This window comes from Panthera pardus, unplaced genomic scaffold (assembly GCF_024362965.1).
Source record: "Panthera pardus isolate Hobbes unplaced genomic scaffold, ASM2436296v1 HiC_scaffold_24, whole genome shotgun sequence".
NCBI lineage: Eukaryota > Metazoa > Chordata > Mammalia > Carnivora > Felidae > Panthera > Panthera pardus.
Window position 1 is genome coordinate 39,660,177 of NW_026526810.1, and position 19,707 is coordinate 39,679,883.

Genomic DNA, 19,707 nt, shown 5'->3' on the forward strand with positions numbered 1-19,707 from the left:
AACCACTCTGCTTGTGGGGTTTGCGCACATGTTTCTCCTGTCACTAGCCAATTTGTCATATGTCTGGGTTAACTCAGAGCCACGCACGCTAAAAAGCAATTAGCATGGTGAGTTTTTAAACATGAGTCTGTAGCATCTGTACGTAAACACTGTCTCTGCAATTGTCAAAGTTGGCTGACAAGCTATGGACGCCTCTGTAAATGCCAAAAATAAGACTCACAGAACTCATGCGAATGAGTAAATGTCTGTGAATGCCTTCCCTCTTGGTGAACAAAGTCTTTCGGGAACCTAGAAAGCTCCCTCCCCGGAGGCTGAGAGTCCCAAAGTCCAATCTGGAAGGGAGAGCTGGGTTCCGCACCAAGCCCCGTGTTTGTTCAGTGGTTCCTGACTCCTCCAGGGACAGTTATGCCTTTGTCAGAAATCACCAAGGGTCCACAAGTGCTGTGTTTACATAAAACAGCCTCTGAGTTTCTGAGTCTAAAGAAAACGCCCAATTGTTGAGAAAGCCCTGGAATCCCAAGAATTAACTTGCTAAATGCAGCAAAGGAACAGGAAAGATATTAGTCCCAGCAAGACAGTCCTGCCAGCCGCCTATCAGGGGAGGAGACATGCCTCCCATGTGCGTCACAGAGGTAGGCCCTTGAGAGCTACTAGTCCTGTAACTAATGGAGAAATAACTAAACCACTGCACAGGGGAGAGTGAGGCCCAGCTATGTCACTGCCTCTAGACCTGGAGTTGGCAAAAGGTTTTAGTCAGAACATTCTAGAAGATGGCACCCCAATGTTTAGGTAAAAGCACCTCCTCACACGGTTCTCTTCCTGCCTAAAATCTGTACAATTCAAAACCCACCAGGAGCATTCAGGGGGCCACTACACCAAAGGTTCTTACACCACTGCCTGATGAGGCTTTAGCCTGCTTTTAACCAGATTGTTTAGGTCCTTGAAAAATCACTTCCTAGTTAACCAGGTTGACCTTAGCTTTCCTTAAAATGAGCCCCTCTAATGAGATCAGAATGAGGACAACAGCAAAATACACAGCAATCCTACAAAAGAACAACAGAACCGTAACCAGGTTATTCCAGCCTCTAACAAGGGCCCATCTAATAAAATCTTTAATTGTTGAAACATCACTCCCTAGATAAAAATTGCTACTAAGTCTCTTAGAGGTTTTAAAAGTTATTTCTCTTTATTTGCAAAATCAAATAAAAAATTCCATGGGTTTTAAGTTCAAACTATCTCTCTCTGTCCTTAAGCACTTTTATCAAAACCTTGACAATTTTAACTTCTCTCCTTGGCATGGGGCTGATTCTCTTTCTCTCTCTAAACTCCATTGAGATGTGGGTGTGTGTGTGTTGGGGGTTGTTGTGGTTTGGGGCTGGTTTTGTTCTTGAGCATTACTCTGTTTTACAGGCTCAGGGAGACTGACGTTAAGGTCCCTCCTGTCATGTTCGGTAGCCTGCTCATGTTCATATTCTAGTCCTTGACTCACACTTATCTGCCATGTTGTGTTTTCACCCTGTGAACTGATCACCTCCAGCTGGCGATTCCAGTGAGCACATCCTGACCTACTGTCTTGGGTTATGTACATACGGTGTATCCAAACAAGAATTGAGCCACAAAGTTTGCCACTAGCTTGGGCAAGGTGGATCATCTGTCAGAAAAAACGGGCCAGAGTCAGGAACAGGAATGGAGCCATGTGGTGAGGCAAGTGAGAGCCAGCAGTCAGGCAGTGTGGGTGCAAGGCACAGCTCAGCCCCTCTTTAGATGTGCAGCCGTCCTACCTCTTCTACAGTGGGAAGCATCTCCAAAGCAATCAACAGGAAATGCTCTGTCTGTGTGCCCTTATGTAAAGTCACCTGGCCTCTTTGGGGCTCTGTTTTGTTTCCTCTTGAAGACAACAAGGGCACTGTTTCCATCATTCCTTTCAGCTCTGATGTCCTATGCGTCTACCAACTACCAGCTTCTTCCTCAAATCGAGAAATGACTACAAAGGTCTGGCTGTTCCAGAAAGTAAAAACCAAAGGCTTAGGTGTGCATGGCTTCTCTTGTGTCCCATGCTCGCCCTCCATAGGCCCCAGCTCACACTCACGCGGCCTACAGACCTCCATCTGCTTGACGAGTCTGCTTCGGTCATCTTTGAGGTGACTCTTGGCCTCCAGCTCATACTCCAGGTCCTTCAGGGTCTGCTCCAGAAGTTGCCTTTTCGTAAGTGCTTCATCCTGAGCTCTCTGGTGGTCCCGTAACTCTTCCTCCATCAGACGCATCTAGAAGGAGTGGGCGGTTATCTGGGCTGCATCAGGAGCACCTGGACAGCATTTGGACACTGCAGAGGCTGACCCCAGCGGTGATCAGGGGATGCCCACGTACTGGAGATCAGAAGACCCTGAGCAAGCTCCAACTCCCTCTGGGTCTCAGTTTCCTCTTCCTCTAGCTACAAGTAGTAATCCCTTGGGTTCTAAATTCAATGTAGTAGATGTTGGTTAGCATCTTGAAATTAAGTGTAACAGAAAATATCAGAGTAGAGCAGTACAAGCAGATATTGCTTTGTGAAACCTTTGTGCCAGATATTCATATATTTGTATGGACGTACCTGTTACTGGGTTGCGATGCGAGATGTATTTCTTACCACATAGGTCATAGCCAAAAACACTTGAAAGTCACTGAACTAGGTAAGTGCTTCCTAGAGTGCAATTTATTACCCACCTGTACCGGCATCATCTCAGTGGAGGGTCAAAATCAGGGGAAAATAACAACTGAACTAATGACCCCAAAACAACCTACAGACACAAAATCTAATAATATAAATGTGCAGTATTAGGTGAAAACCTCTGCCTCTAGAAGAAAATCCTGTATCAGCTGTCATAATTTACAGTGTTTTTTTCATCCACAAGGTGGCACTGAACTAAAGGCTTTGAAAAACGTGCCACAAAGAGATTCATACACAAGGGGCTGACCATGTTTTCTACTTCTCTGGAAGCTCCCTGAGGGAACCAGCCACCTCAGCACACAGTAGGTGTTCCTTACACATCTGTGTGGATTGATTCAGTGAAGACAAAGGCTATCTGTTTTGTTTCCAACTTCCTTCCCTCTTGGAGCTGGGGTGAAAGCAGTTTTAGGAATAACTACACCAGGGGTTTATTTCCTTCAGAGAGTATATGACAGTGAGTGGCAAACTCCATTAAAGAAGAGCATCCAGGGGCGCCTGGGTGGCTCAATCGGTTAAGCAGCCGACTTCACCTCAGGTCATGATCTCGCGGTCTGTGAGTTCGAGCCCCGCGTCGGGCTCTGTGCTGACAGCTCAGAGCCTGGAGCCTGTTTCAGATTCTGTGTCTCCCTCTCTCTGACCCTCCCCCGTTCACGCTCTGTCTCTCTCTGTCTCAAAAATAAATAAACGTTAAAAAAATTAAAAAAAAAAAAAAAAAAAAAAAAAAAGAAGAGCATCCTTTGGGGGTGCCTGGGTGGCTCAGTCAGTTAAGCTTCTGACTTCAGCCTCAGGTCATGATCTCATAGCTTGTGATTTCGAGCCCCACATTGGACTCTGTGCTGACAGCTCAGAGCCTGGAGCCTGCTTTAGATTCTGTGTCTCCCTCTCTCTCTGCCCCTCTCCCAATTGCACGCGGGCACGCGTGCACTCTCTCTCCCCCTCTCAAAAATAAACGTTAAGAAAAAAGTTTAATTAAAAAAAAAAAAACAAACCAGCATCCTTTGAGGGTATTTTCATAGAGAGTTGGGGAAGCCTCAAAGATGGTCTTTGGGGCGGCCCAGCAGGCTGGCCTAGTTTCAGAAGTCCAGTGGAAAGACCTAAGGGAATGGGTTCCTGTCGTGGAGGCTAATCGGAACACCGGACCTTTCTATGACAACAGCATAGCCTTGAGGAAGATCTCTCCAGTTACAGACTTTCATCTGGCTTGGTGGTAACTGAACCAGAGCACAAGGGGAGAATCATCCCAAGGAAAAACAATGATGGAATATTCTTTAGATACTATACTATAGAGCATTAAAAAAAAAAAAAAAAACCTCTCCAGGGGCACCTCGGTAGCTCAGTCAGTTAAATGTCCAACTTTGGTTCAGATCATGATCTCACGGTCTGTGGGTTTGAGCTCCGTGTCAGGTTCTGTGCTGACAGCTCAGAATCTGGAGCCTACTTCAAATTCTGTGTCTCCCTCTCTCTCTCTGCCTCTCCCCTGCTTGCATTCTCTCTCTCTCAAAAATAAACAGTGAAAAAAAATTGGTTTTAAATCTCTCCAAAATAAAGTTTTAAATTACAAAAAAACCTCTGTGACTCAGTTTCCTTATTTGTAATATGGGATTATCATAAAACCTACCTTAAAGAGCTAAGATGAGAATCAAATGAGATTAATACCCGAAAAGAAGTTTGAGGGTCAGAAAGACTGACAAACCAATGCACAGCCCACACTCCCTTCTTGATACCCTTCCCACTGCCCAGCACATTCCTGTCTTCTAATGCCCAGTATGTCCCTCCTGACGTCTCGCAAGGGCTATGTCAAACTAAGAGTACTCAATACAAATATGCACCAGAAAATACATCACAAGTAAGAATCCCAAGTAAGCAAGTAACTTTTGAACCCACTAGTGTTACCTTTAAGTAGTCAGAACTGCCCTTCACTAAGTGGGATTTAGAAAATAAACTGAATAGTGAATTCTGAGTCTTAATTCTCTAACGATTACCTTCATCAGAACTTCCTAGATCCACACCAAAGGCAAAATATGTAAAACAACTATTTCTCTTAAAGCGAAGAAGGCAGTGCTGTGGCCCTGAGGATAAACCACTTTTTTGTTAATGGACAGTTTTAACTCAGCTCAACCGAAACACAGATTCAGGGACAGTGAAGAGTACAGCTTAAGCTTTTCAAGGATCCAGAGTGACCCTAGCCTGTTTATTCACTTTTGTTTTAAACAACTCCACTGATTTCCATAGCTTAATGCAGGGCGGTATCTGACTGCAGTTTCCTTCCCGAATGATGAGGTGTGTGTTTCTGCCATTTACATGGAAACAGTGTCTCATAGGGTTACACCACAGAGAAAAATCTAAGAAGGGCCATCTTTGCTTTCACCCTAAGAAATCCTCTTTTGGGGGCACCTGGGTGGCTCAGTCGGTTAAGTGTCCGACTTCAGCTCAGGTCCTGATCTCACGACTCATGAGTTCGAGCCCCGCATCGGGCTCTGTGCTGACAGCTCAGAGCCTGGAACCTGCTTCGGATTCTGTGTCTCCCTCTCCCTCTGCCCCTCCCCTGCTCACATTCTGTCTCCCTCAAAAATAAATAAAATGTTAAAAAAAAATAAGAAGTTGGAGCCCAGGACAAGGGCAAGAGCTCTTTAAAAAAAAAAAAAAAAAAAAAAAGAAATCCTCTTTTGAATTACTGCTCTTTTATAAACAATATAGGTCTCCTGCTGGCCTTAACGAATCTTTCTGGATCTCAGTTGCCTCATCTAACTAGAGGATCTCTAAAGTTCCTTCCAATCCAAAGATTCTAGCAGAACAATAACCGTTACACAGAGAGTTAACAGGAAGTACTTTGCAGGGGTCAATGTGACACTGATTTTTCCAAAATCAAAACAGCACACCATGTGGTTGTTGGTGTTAAGACACCAAATAATCTGAATCTCCCCTCCCATTTGCCATAGAAATGCAAATGACTTTTTTTTTTTTTAACGCCGAAGAGAACTGTGATGTCACTATGCTAATTTCAATGATCTGTGGAGTCCTGTATCATATGATGCTGAAGCTGAGGGGACCTGTTATCAGGGTCCTTCCAGAAGTGTTCTAGAGGTCTGTAATAAATATCCATTGTTCTCTCACACGGTTATAGCACTGACTCATGGGTAACATTTCTTTGATCATCAAAGACATTAAAAGTTTGTTTTTTAAAGAAAATCTTGTTTTCCTGTGGAATCTTGGCACTGCTTGTGAAAAAAAAGCAAGTCTTGGAATTAAAAAAAACCTTAACATTAGTGTCCAGGACATGCAAAGCCTCTACTCTATAGCTTCATGTGTTATCTCATTTCATTACGAAATGATCATTATTTTGTATACTTTTAAAGAGGAAAGAGGAGATGCTCAGAAAATTGGGGTAACTTGCTCAAGGTCATCCAGCTGGCAAGAGGCACAGCGAGAAATCAGCAGACGCTGTACTTGTATTTTAGAGCCTTCAGCTTTCCATTAAAATAATCAAAAACATTCCCTTTTTCTTAGTTCTTTACGAGTCAAGACTGAAGGGAGCTAACATTTGAGTTACTTTGCTCTATTATTCCTAAATATAAAGCTAAAAATGTTTTAATAATTTCAGTACTCATAAATTCCTGAGGATTTCTTTTTGTCTCCACCCATTGTTGTTCTGAAGCTCTTGTCTACCCCAACCACCCTAATAAAAGTCTATATTTTCTAAATGAATGGCAAAAAGTGATTGTTTACTATAATACTTGCTCGATGATTAAATTAAAATATTAATACACAGGAATCATTTGGGCACAGCTGGGTACACCACTCGTGCTCCACAAATAGCAGCTAAACAGTTGAGGCAGAAAATCTTGAATTAATCAAGAAGATGGCCACATTCAAGTTATGTCAGAGGCCCTAGGACTTTGTGTCTTAGAATGCCATTTGCCCCATGTATCCTAAGGGTTAACACTGAAGAATCAAGCACAAATGCCGTCTTAAGATCTACCCCAAGTCTCTCCTAGAAAGGTTTAAAAGCCGTCTCTGAGGATAGTTTGACTAAGGGGTAAACCAGGAACTGATCCAGCCAGTCATTACCTCATCCTGCAGTTTCATGGCAGTCAGACGTGACTTTTCAGCCTCTAGGGTTTTCTCCTTCAACTGCCTTTGCATTTCTGCAAGCTCCCTGCGATTTTTCTCCTTATACTCATCCAGCTGGTTCTGGAGCTCCAGGGTTGATATGCGGGACACCTCGACAATGTCAGCCATCTGGAAGGGGTGACATGGATGTGAGCCTACCCTGTGATGCCCCACGTGGGGCCAGGGAGCGAAGTCTGGGTCCCATCTAAACACAGAACACACATCTCCTCTTCTTTCTTTGACAACCTCCCCCAAAGACTGTGCAGAGAACCTTGTCATGGGCTGTCCAGGCTCAGTCACCTCTAACTTGGAGGCAGCATGGAGGGGTGAACTAGCACACCCTTTGCAGCTCGATATATAGACCTTGGTCATGTCCTTGCTTTGCCACGTACCAGCTACATAACTGGGACATGTACTTAAACCTCTCTGGGCCTCGGTGGTGTCCTCGTCCTCGTTGGAAATACCAGAATCACAGTTATCTATCCTACAGGGTTGCTGTCAGAATTAAAACAATACGTATAGAATTCTAGTTACAAAATAGCTAGTAAAGTGACTGGTACATAGCAGGTTATCAGAAAACGACAGGCACTCCTGTTGGCTCCTAGAATGTGGGGAAGCCAGTCAGCTTTGTGCCCTTCTCCTTCTGGGTACTCTGGGGCAGAGATGAGCTGAGAAGACAAGTAGCAACTACTGGCGTTTGGAACTGTCTTTCACGCTCCTGGACAAAAAAGATGGATGCAGACACAGAGATTGTGATTCAGGTAACACCTGTGAAGTCTGCACTTACATGCCAGGCTCCTTTGGGTAATTGTTGAGAGGAGCTGGGCCCAGATTCCAGAGGGTATTTTCTAGACCAGTTTCCCTTTAACTGGGATTCTCAACAAGGCCGAAGAGCTGTTTCAGTGAATCTGGGAATCTGACACATTTGTGCTTAGACTAAGTACAGGTTTCCTTAGCTCCCACCAGGCCCTCCAAGGGCGCTGGGTCCCAATGGTGTTCTGCCCACACCTCTCCCTCCCCTGCCCCTCACCTCCTTCTGCAGTTTCTCAATGGTCTTATCCAGGTGCCATCGCTCATTCTCCATCTCATTCTTTAGTCTCCTTAACTGCTCCTTCTGCTCTGTCTCATCTTTAAGCTTCTCAGACAACTGCTTCTGCTCCTGGGTGGCCCGATTCAGATTTCTCTGCAGACAGCAAGCAAAGTATAGGGCTGTCACCTACCTATCATGTCAGCCAAAGGGACAGGTGGCAGAGGGAATTCTGCAGCCACACTACAAAGTAATCAGACCTGCTACATCAGTGATAAGGAAAAGGAATAAAGCCATCAGAAGACACAAGGACATTGTTGGTTCTGAAATTTGGGAACCCAAATGTGAAGTTGACTTAGCCAAAAACACACTTGAGAATGAAGGGGCAGACAAAGGATTTATTATAGAAATATAGAAAATGGTCAAGGCTGCTGGGGGTAGCAATTAAGGACAGTGTCTGAAAACACGGCATTTTCAAGTTCATGCTTGAAAACTGAGGTAAAGATATACATCAAACAAACCTAAAACAATGTGGCAATTTACATCCTGTGCTATACAGCATTATACTTCATGTTCTAGAATCTGCTCTGCTAATGACTCTTAACAGTTAAAATAGCTAAAAATCAATCTATGAGGAAAGAGAACATTGCCCCATAGGTCAAGAGTTCATGTGGGTAGAGGAAGTTGTAGTCAACAGAATTGTGGGTTGGACTCATACACAGAAGAAAAGGGAATGTGGCAATCCACAGGTGGATAAACTTGATGAGCAGAAGGTGTTCAATGGAAAAGGCAGTACTTAGAAAAGTGCAGTGTTATTCAGTGATTCAGCACCAAATCCTGGTATGTACCATAAAATGAAACTATCCTGAGGGCGCTATTTGCCCTGGGATCCCCCCTGAAGCTCTCACCTCACCCAGTCGCATAGCCTGACATTCTTTTTGTAAGAACATGCAATTCTAAAACAAAATCCTAAAATATCTTAGAAAGATGACTGAATGTTAAGGCCATTAGTGCAACGATAGCAAGAAGGCGCACAGCTCAGAAGGGAACAGCATGGCCCAGATGTGGGCTGGATCATCTGGAAAATGTTATCGGGTCCTGAGGGCTGAATGTGGGTTAATATAGGTACTGCTTAGGAGCTGTATCTTGTGTCCATGTAGACGCTGTGTAAGGACAATGGTTTATATTCATACAATGCTTAACAGTTTACAAGCTTCTGTCACATGCACCAATTCAGGCATCTTGAAAACACTCCCAAATCGTTTTGGGCACTCCTGGTTTGCAAAGTATAGCCAACCATGCAGCTGGCCAACCCTGTGACCTGGGGCCAAAAAGCCACCCATGGAGGCCTTCTGGCCCCTCCACTCAGTCAGGTTAACTGCACTCCGAGAACCAGCCAACACAGCTGGGCCGCTAAAGTTAATTGCCGCGGTAAACCAAGGTCAACAAAAGCTGTTGGGAGAAAAGAAGGTGGTAAAAGGAAGGTAATCAGAAGTTCAGTGTGGGGGCAATTAGCAGGAGTATGTCCCACCACAGTCCAGCTGGGCACATACCAGAAAGAGGGTCACCTCCTGGGATTTGTGTCTGTGGTTGATTTAGTGGTATTAGGGGCAAAGGGGAGCACACAGGGTAAGGCAAGCGAGGTAGGGTTCCATGTGTGGGAGAAAACTGTCAATAATGTAAATTCCTGAAAAACAAGCAATACAGAGTGACATCAATGGCTTTCTGTGGGATCCAACTCAATGCACGCCTCTACAGACCCCCCAGCCTCTCTTTTCCAATCCTGGATCCCAATCCTGGAGGCTCCAGGCCAGCAGACAAGCCAGCCCTGGCTCCATCCAACCTCCATATGGTGTATGCATTTCTGCTTCACCCTTGGCTCGGGCAGGGCTCCCTGCCTGGCCCTGATCTCCTGTGCCACTGGAGACACCAGACTCACCCACTCTGGGCCTGGGGCCTGGCCAAAATCCTGCACTCCCCACCCCAACACACACACATCTGCTTGGAAGAACAGTTTTGCCCAATTATTTAAAAAATATTTCTTATAGATTGCTCCATTGCAAGGTAGTGAGATCTGTCAAGGCAAGCAATAGGTCTTCTGTCTGGGTAGGTCTCATAGTCCAGATTCACAATTAGGCATAAGATAAAAGCACAGTGGTTGAAAATTAATACCTATCCCCAAAAGTTGTCTAAAGACGTCTTATATCAGAATCACAAGTAAGGACAGAGTATTCTTTGCCTTAAATGCGGATTCTAGCCCCTTGGGATGGAATCACAGTTTTTCTTAGACTGGGACCCCCAAATTTAGATTTAGAAGTTACCCAGATAATTCTAACATACTTTAAAGTTTAAAACAATGTTCTGCCTCCCCATTTCTTCAAGAAATGTATTCCAATACATCATTGCTGAGAAAACCTGTTCAGAATCCACATGAAAAGAAGCTAACTTCCCAATATGCAGTCAGAGGAGTGAAATGCTGTTGCTACAGTGACTGAATTTCCAAGACCAGCAATGAGAGCCCATTAACTAATACAGGGACCAAAATTGGGAACAAAATGATCAGTGAGGGGAATCCAAAGCACCAAGTTAGTGAATGTATAGTAACACCCTTGAGCTTGAAAACCACTCTCTGTCAATGGACACAGAGCCTTTTCCTAATATGACTAAGACCCCTATTCGTCCATATTAACAATAAGCAAGTGCAAGTGAGCTTATGGGCTTACAGGAATGACAGGCTTAATCAGACGGAAGCTGGGGTGACAGCCCCTGAGTTACGGCTGACCTGAGTGAATCCTAGTACAAGCACGTTCCTCTCTGCCCCTGAGGAGGGGGAAGCTGTATTCGGAAAGAAAAGCTGCAGTTAAGCGTTTGCAAATCTGAACTCTTGAAAACACTTCTCGGGAGTGTCTTCAGGATGCCCAAGTTACTGCATGTGAGAGCAGCTTATAAACTGTAAGCACTGTACAGATATCAACTATTGTCCTCACACAGCCTCCGTGGGGACACAAGACTGAGTAGGCCCTAAGCGGTATCTTGCCACACAGTAACTGGGGACTGGAATGGCAGAAGCACTGGGGCTTTTCCCCTCTGTCATCTTGATGCACACAAGTCCAACAGAGTGGGAGGTGAAGGCATACGGAATCCATACCATGATCCACCCCCCGAAGGAGAGAACTGTGGCTTCTCCAGAAAAGGTCTCTTTACTTCTCCACCTGCAGAAGCCATTTCTCAGGGGAAACCTAGACATCGCTGCCGAATGCAGCTCACGTAGATTTGCACAACAGCACATCCTACCCCAAGCGGGAAGGGCCGAGCCGACAAACTGCGGCATCTTACGACCCACTGCCACCTTCTGACTCTTAATAAAATCAGACCTAAGTTCACACAGTCTTCAGCTACTATGTGAAGAGATACATTTCTCAATCATGAAGATGCTACGGATTGCTAAAAGCACAAAGCCTTCGAAATACAAAATACTATGTGTGTGTGTGGGGGGGGGGGGGGAACCCAGTTACTCTTTCCTCTTCCTTGAAGGGTAAGTTCCCTTTCCGTTGCCAGCTTAGGAAAGAGAGGCGTGCAGAAAGTTACAGAACCACAGGAGCTGGGTGTCTGGTTCCTGGTTTTAGAGAAAACAAAGTGATGGCGCACTTTGCTTCTGAGACCAGCTGAGATAAGGAAGGTGAGACTGTTGGGCCTTTCTGAGCATTTTTGCCAGGTGGCGCCTGCCATTTCCAGTTCCCACCATCCCAACGCCGCTGGGGAAACAGGCCTGAACAAAAGCAACACGTCAGGGAGAATTTCCAAGGCAAGGCCAGAGATCTGGAGGTTGGGGTGGGTGGGGATTACAAGGAGATCTTTAGGCCCCGAGGCTATCATCTGCTCTCTCTGCGAATTAACCCTGAGCGGCAGATTCACAGCTGTGAAACTTAATGGTTTGACCAAAAGATGATAAAGACAGGAGCCTGTAACAGCTGCACCCAGCATTCAGGGTGGATATGACAGGACACGAAGGTGCAGATTTTTGACCCTGTAGAGAAAGTATGCTTTTTCTCTCTTCCCGTCCCCAACCAGCTCACAGATTCGCACCCTGTGCTTCGGGGTCAGGTGTGTAGTCAGCACAGGCCTTTAACAGCAGCACGGTGAATCCGTATTCCATGCAAAATTAACCTAACAAGGGTTTGTTACAAAGATCTCAACTGAAAGAAAGAAGGCCACGGTGAGGACAGTCAGACACCAGACTCAGAAGAAAAGAGGGCTTTACTGTTTGCAAAAACACAGTCTCTGTGCAAGGCTGGAGAGAAGGCACAGACCACTGATCTGGGGATGACGGCTGACCTCAGTGAATCCTAGTTACAGCAGGTTCCTCTCTGCCCCCTGAGAGGGGGAGCTGTATATGGAAAGGAAAGCTGCAATGAGGCATCAGGCAGATTTATAAATCTGAACCCTGACTGCTTTGTCACTTTTCATATGCCCCTTCCCCACCTACCCTCGTTGACAAGTGGGTCCTAATGGAAAACGTTAACAATCTCCTTTTTGACAAACTGCTCAAAATCACTGGCTTTTGAATCCTCAGAAACTGCCTGAGGAACCCTTGGTGCCGGTTCGTTAAAACCCGAGAGCAGGTAAAGGACGTATCTGGTTCACACTGAGGTCGCTGTGCAAAGTCATTTTAGAACTTTAGTGCAGGCTTTGGTTCTTTGTTTTTTTTTTAGAATGTACTTCCAACTATCTTTCTAACCTTCAAATGGGAAAACCTAATTTTCTAAGAATCTACTGATTTTGAATACAGATAGCTATCTCGTTTCAAAAAAACGGACTTCCTCCTGCTCCTTTTAATAGTCGTCCTGAAGGACTGTACTCTATGGAGTCTATTTGCCCAAAGGAGAAAGGAAATTGACTTCTGCCAGAGAGCTGACTCCACACTGCCTTGGGGACCAATCCTGCCGGCCTTCTCACACAATTCATATTTTATCTTTGGAAAACTGTCAAGTTCTTTAATGTCTATACCGAGGTTTCTCAACCTCAGCCAGATAATTCATTGTTGTGGGGGTCGTCCTCTGCTTTGCAAGGATGTTAGGTAGCATCCCTGGCCTCTACCCACTCGAGGCTGTCGGAGAGTGAAGGGGACCAATGGCAGTCTGTACATGACTCTCCAATTTTGCTTCTCAGGCTTCCTGTATGAGGAATAAAGACAACAGCTCTGTGTTTACCTGAGCATCTTCCAGCTCATTCTCCAGGGTCCTCCTGGCTGATGTGGATTCTCTTTCTTCCTTTCTTGCATGCACAAGGGCCTCCTCTAATTGTTGAGCTTCTCTCTACGATGAAACAGGGTCAGTGTGCATTTACATGTGTGCTATGCCTATAAAGTTGACTCAGTGGCATGGAAGGAACACAAGAGACATCTGAGGACACAGCCAGCAGTGGCTGTGGTCACAATGTGCCAGCCACAGGCCCACGGTAGCTCATAACAGTTATGTTTGTTTTGTTTTTTTTTAATATTTATTTATTTTTGAGAGAGAGAAAGAGGCACATCCTGAACAGGGGGGAAGCAGAGAGAGGAGACACAGAATCTGAAGGAGGATCCAAGCTCTGAACTGTCAGCACAGGGCCCGACGCGGGGCTTGAACCCACAAACAGTGAGATCGTGACCCGAGCTGAAGTTGGTTGCTTAACCGACTGAGCCACCCAGCTGCCCCACAACAGTTATGTTCTTAGATGTGTGTGACCATCTGCGGTTACCTACTTAGCCAGATGTGAATATCCGAATCATTTGACTGAAAATACAAATATCGGGCCTCACCCTTGGAGCTTCAGAAACAGCAGGTATTGAATGGACGCAGGCACACAGAGTTTTGGAAAAGGCTTCCAGCTGATTCTGACAAATGACCATTTTGGAAGCCCCTGTTGGAATACATCTCCCTTTACATTTCTTTTGTCCTCTCTTTTACTTTTTTTTAAGTTCATTTATTTAGAGCTCAAACTCACCAACCGCGAGATCATGACCTGAGCCGAAACCAAGAGTCAGATGCTTAACTGACTGAGCCACCCAGGTGCCCCTGTCCTCTCTTTTCAGTGCCAGCTCTCACTGCCATTGGTAACATGTCTCTTGCCAAGAGCCGCCTGCTTCTAGATATCTGGCAAACCAGACCATTGGTTTGTTAAAACCTGTGCAACTTCAAAATCCATCAACTAAGTGTTCAAAAAGAAAACATAGTCATGAGTGACCGGGTCCAATGGTGGTATTAGGATGGCCTTTCAGACATTTAAAATCCTCTGTTCAGTGTCAAAAGGTTGAGTGTGCCTGATGTCTGGGTGAGTGGGGACCCTGACTTCATCAGCCCTGACCTTCGGCGAAGTCCGTCTCCCATGTTTACCACCCACAGGGAACAAGAAAAGTAGCTTGCAGAGAGGACTTATTCACGACTGCCTCCACCTTTCCTACTGAATTATGCTAATAAATCCCCTTGCACTTCCGAAACCACTGACACAGGAGAAAAGAAGTTTCCGCAGCTGCCAAGCCCGGGCTTGGGGCCCAGCGAGCCTTACCTCGCACTTCTTGAGCATTTCCTTCGCTTTGGCCTCGTCGCATTTCATGTCAGCAATCTGCCTCTGAAGCCGAGCGACAGTCTGCTCCAGCTCTTCGATGCTTCTCCGCAGCTTCTCATTCTCCTCCTGCAGTGCCTTCACGTGCATTTCAGCCCCCAGCTGGCTCTGCTCTGAAGTGTTGCTCCGACTGGCTAGGACCTCAACATTCTGTTAAAAACATGTAGCAAGTGAACATGGGACCCACTGTCAAGGGGCAGTCCTCAGCTTGGAGCAGGGAGGACATTTATTAAAAACCCTCTATGCGCCAGGCACCGTGCTAAGCCGGGGAACGACACGCTATAGCCTGGAGGCCAAATCCAGCATGCCACCTGTTATTAAACATAAAGTGTTATTGGAGCATCGCCACACCCACTGGTGAGCACACAGTCTACGGCAGCTTTCACGTTACAACAGCAGAGTGAGTGGCAGATGCCTGAAGGAAAGGCCTCTGATGCTGCAAACCTACAATATTTACCACCTAGCTCTTCACAGAAAAATGTTGTCAACCCTTGCCTGTATTAAGTCTTTGACATGGGATTTCAAGCTTTTAACAGCTCTAGGAGGTGGGTACTATTCTTATCACTATTTTACAGACAAAGAAACTGAGACTTGGGTAGATAAGGAACTTGTCCAAGTTCACTTAGGAGGAAGTGCATTCGGGCAGACTGAATCCAGAACCTGTTCTTGTAACCACTGCCTTCCGCTGTGTTCATGTCCCTGACCTCTCACCACGTGCAGGACCCCTTAACAAGAGTTCTGGATGAAGGATGCTTTTTGTTTATAGATTTTTTTTTTTAATGTCCAATACAAAATGGAAATTAAAATTCATTTAAATTATGATACAGCTCCTGGTGCAAGCTCTAGGCACGATCTTCTGAAAATGAGCTCGTGCTGCACAAAATTCATAACAGAAAGGCATGGTGACAATTACAGTGTGGTTATTGTTAGTTCCAGATGTTGCATGGGCTTTTTCTTTTTTGGCTCAGCAACACAAAGTGATGATAAGTGGCCTTGTCCAGAATTCCACTTCTCCCAGAAGATCTCTTGCCTTCCATCTCTCCACTACTACAAAGACGCCAATGTCAGCAAATCTAGTGCTCACAACACAGCGCTGCAGATGCCTGCAAGGAATGGAAGGCCCAGGGAGGGCAAGCTGTGGCTTCGAAGGCTATGTCATGGCCCACTTGGGAGAACTATGTGCCGGAATTGCTTGCTTACTTGCGTAGCCTTACAGAAATATCTTTAAATCTTGTAACAGTACAATAAGCTGTATTAGCCTGCACTGAACCAATTAGAGCATTTCAGAAACCAAAGCATCTTTTCACAACCCAAAAGTTTAATTCCATACATCTTGGAAAGACCATCACAGCCAAGCTACTGAGTCAGAACATGGTTAGCTTGCATTGCTAAGGAGAAAAGTAAAGTGCCCAACAGCTGGGACTTCTCAGGATTACGTGGGTATCCTCTTCTACTGAAACCAACAAGATGAACAAGGAGAAATAAAGTGTGGTTGAAAGCCTGAGGAAGGAACCAAAGAATCCAATAATTGGCCAGATGGGGAAGGAGAAAGAAAAGTCTAGACTGCTCATTCCTGCCCTAACTTTCCCAATAAACATGAGACTACAAAGAGACAGTTATCAGGACAGTGTGGCACTGGCATAAGGATACATATACAATGCAATAGAATTGAGAGCCCCAAAATAAACCCAACATTTACAGTCAACTGATTTTCAATGAGGGCACCAAGAAAATTCAATGGACAAAGAACAGTCTTCAACAAAGGGTGCTGGGACAAATGGGTACTCACATGCAAAGAGATGATTTCACACCTGTTCCTTACATAATTGACACCCATTCCTTACATAGTACACACAATGAACTCAAAACGGATCACAGACCTAAATGTAACATTTCAAAAACAAAATTCTTAAAAGAAAACAGGAGTAACAAATATTTGTCACCTTGGTTAGGCAGAGTTTTAGATGCAACATGAAAAGCACGAGTAACAACAACAACAAAAATAGGTAAACTGGACTTCATCAAAATTAAACACTTTGGTGTTGCCAATGATACCATCAAGAAGGTGAAAAGACAACCCACAGAATGAAAGAACATAGTTATAAAGCATGTATCTGATAATGGACCCATATCTAAAATATATAAAAAATTCTTCAGCTCAGTAATAAAAAGATAGATAACCCAATTTAAAAATAGGCAAAGGATCTGGACCTCCTTCCAAAGAAGGTCTACAAAAGTCCTACAAGCACATAAAAAGATGCTCGACATCATTAGTTATCAGGGAAACGCAAATCAAAACCACAACGAGGTGCCACTTCACACTCACTAGGATGGCTGTCATCAGAAAGACAGATGATAGCCACTGTTGGGGAGGCTGGAGAGAAACTGGAACCCTTATACATTGCTAGTGGGAATGTGAAATGGTGCAGCCACTTTGGAAAACAGTTTCGGAGTTCCTTAAAATGTTGAACAGAGTTATACGACCCAGAGATTCCACCCTTAAGTCTACACCTAAGGGAAATGAAAACCTACGGCCACACAAAAACTTGCACAAAACCTCAGAGCAACATTATTCTTGATAGCCTCAGAGTGGAAACAACCTAGCTGTCCATCAACTGATGAATGGGCAAACAAAATGGGGTGTATCCATACCATGCACTGGCTCCAAAACGAATGACGTACTGAGCCATGCTACAACATGGATGAATATTGAACAACATTATGCTAAGTGAAAGCAGCCAGTCACAAAAGCCCACATGCTGACATTTATACAACATGCCCACACTAGGCAAATCTATAGAGACAGAAAGTAGATCAGTGGTTGATTGGGGCTGAGGGTGATGAAAATGTTCCCTGAAAATGACAGTCGTGTTGGATGTACAACTCTAGGCACACACTAAAAACTACTGGATCGTGCACTTTAAACAGGTGAATCATATGTCATACAAATTATATCTCAACACAGCCAATTCAAAGAGGAACAAAAGACAAAGGAAACTTGGATGCGGAGTTGGGATGGAGGGGAGAGATGAGGGGTTTACCTCAGTGGTCTGAGGTCGGCCGAGGCACAAGTGAGAGGAAAGAGCAGGCTGGAGATACCTGCCTAAATCTGGTAAAGCAAAGAACGCACTCAGGCAGTCAATGCTCCTTTGTTCACCCAGAAATCTCATCAAGAACAAGACCACTGATAACCAGATCTCGCCGAACCTGAATTCAGAACTAACTGGCATCCTGACCTGCTCGATAAAGGACCCTTTGTTGTGGTGTGATGTTTAGGACTTGGTATTCTGTCTGCAAACGGTGGAGGCACATCCTGAGTTCTGAGAACTTACTTGCAGGGAGGCCAGGCAAGTTAATCACTCGGTTTATGGCTGGCTGGCAGGGGTCTGCTCCAGTCCTAGCTTTCAGTAACACAAGCTGAGTGGGACTCCAGGGAGCCTGAATGGGTGGAGACACTTAGTCTTGTTTTGACTATCTGTAAAGTATGTCTTTCTCCTGTCTTCATAGTGTGGTAGACCACAGTATGTTTACAAATAAATTTACCTTAAGCCTCTGTTGGTAAACCTTTCCGGAACCCATCCCTGTCCCTGCCCACACACACAGTCCCCTATGTTATATCAAGCCCATAGGACTCAAACTTCCTTTTCCTGAAACCATACCTAATTCCCTGCATATCCCTTTGTTCAAGGCAGGTCTTACATGCAAGTTCTTCTACACGACTTCCCAGTGAAGAAAATGAAATTGGTCTAGAGGACCTCCAAAAGCCCCCCTTCCAACTCTGAACTTTGATCTATGTGTCTTTTCCAAATGCTTAAGTTTGTATCTCAGGAATGTTGGCAAAGGCAGAACTCTACTGAGCCCAGAGCTGGTAAGGACCTATGCAGAGATCACTGGAGACAAAGTACTGCTGACCTCACTGAAGTTACTGGAACCATACTAGATAAAGGACCTTGTGTTGTGTTTTGATGTTTAGGTGATTCTTTGATCTTAAGTCCTGTATGTCATAACAAGATGAGAGAGACTACTGCATCATATATAAAAGTAAAGACCACACAGTTTCTAACGATTCCTTTAGCCATATCATTATCACCTATGTGATATCTATTTTAAAAGAATTGCATAAACTTGCTTTTTAATATTTTAACTACTATTTTATTCATGCAAGCAGGCATAAATAGTCAACAGAAACAAAAATTCCACTGCCACTGCAAAAGGCCGGAAACACCATACTAGGCCATCGCCACAAGGGCAAAAGTAGCAGATGTGCTATATTCTGATGTTTTTCAAGACAGATCCACCCCTTAAAATTGCACTGAGATCATTTCTTCACCTTTCAGGCAGCCAAGGTCAGAAGGTGGGTGGGTGGTATAAGGGGAACCCAACACACACACTGCTGGGGGGCAGCTAGAAACTGGTATGAGCTCCTAGGGGGGCAATTTGGTAGTATCAATCAAAATTATAAAGTACATTCCCCTGTGACCCTGCAACTTCTCTTCTAGCACTTTATCCTACATGTGTGCAAAATGACAATACAAACAGGATTATTAATTGCAGCATTATATGAGCAAAAGATTGAAATGAACTAAGTACCAACTGATGGGGCACTTGTTTAAATAAGTTCTATCAGTTCAGTGATAATCTGAGCAGCTGGAAAAATAAAGTAACAAGAAAGCAAGGAAAATGGAAGGGACAGAAGAGTACACACAAGAGCAAAGTTTGTGTAAAAGGAAGGTAATGGGAGTTAAGTATGTAATTACCTGGCTACACAAGAAACTGGTAACACTGGCTGGCTGTGAGGAAGGGAGGCAGAGTTATGGAAAGGAGGAGAGGAACATATTCCCTTGCAAACCTTCTTGTAAGTCTTGATTTCTGAACAGTGGAAATTTAGGAGAGATTACATGTTTTTAAATAAATACACCTTTTCTTTGAAAAGACGATCAACGGCCACAGGCACTTGGAGGACAACCACCTCCCCAGACCAGTTCTCACCTCCTCCAGCCTCTAGAAACCCTTCCACAGCACATTCACAGATACTTCTGGGCCATGGAAGACAGCAGAGCCTGGAGCCTGGGGAGCAGCTGTACAAACAGAGCACAGCGCCAATGAAATCTCCCACGCGGGTTCACATAGTTAAGAAATTCCTTTTCACCACATATAGGTGGGAGAGTGGAAAAGGCCCAGATGGCCCAGGACTTGCACTTATATGAGCATGTCTCCAAAATTTCCACCCAGCAACCTGTACGAAGAGAAGTCCAATGTG

The 19,707-nt window shown here is 44.8% G+C and overlaps 1 protein-coding gene across 4 annotated transcripts in view; it reads right to left on the bottom strand.

The window, feature by feature from the left end:
- The window catches only part of CGNL1 (cingulin like 1), a 157,480-nt gene that overhangs the window by 18,615 nt on the left and 119,158 nt on the right, over positions 1 to 19,707 (bottom strand). For 3 of the 4 annotated variants that reach the window (XM_053889031.1, XM_053889032.1, XM_053889030.1), the window contains exons 9-13: positions 14,391 to 14,597; positions 13,055 to 13,159; positions 7,848 to 8,000; positions 6,776 to 6,946; positions 2,103 to 2,264 (exon numbers count right to left, since the gene is read on the bottom strand). In XM_053889031.1, coding sequence (XP_053745006.1) covers positions 2,103 to 2,264; positions 6,776 to 6,946; positions 7,848 to 8,000; positions 13,055 to 13,159; positions 14,391 to 14,597 — 798 coding nt within the window. The remainder of the gene's footprint in view (positions 1 to 2,102; positions 2,265 to 6,775; positions 6,947 to 7,847; positions 8,001 to 13,054; positions 13,160 to 14,390; positions 14,598 to 19,707) is intronic. The other variant, XM_053889033.1, reaches the window with a different exon arrangement.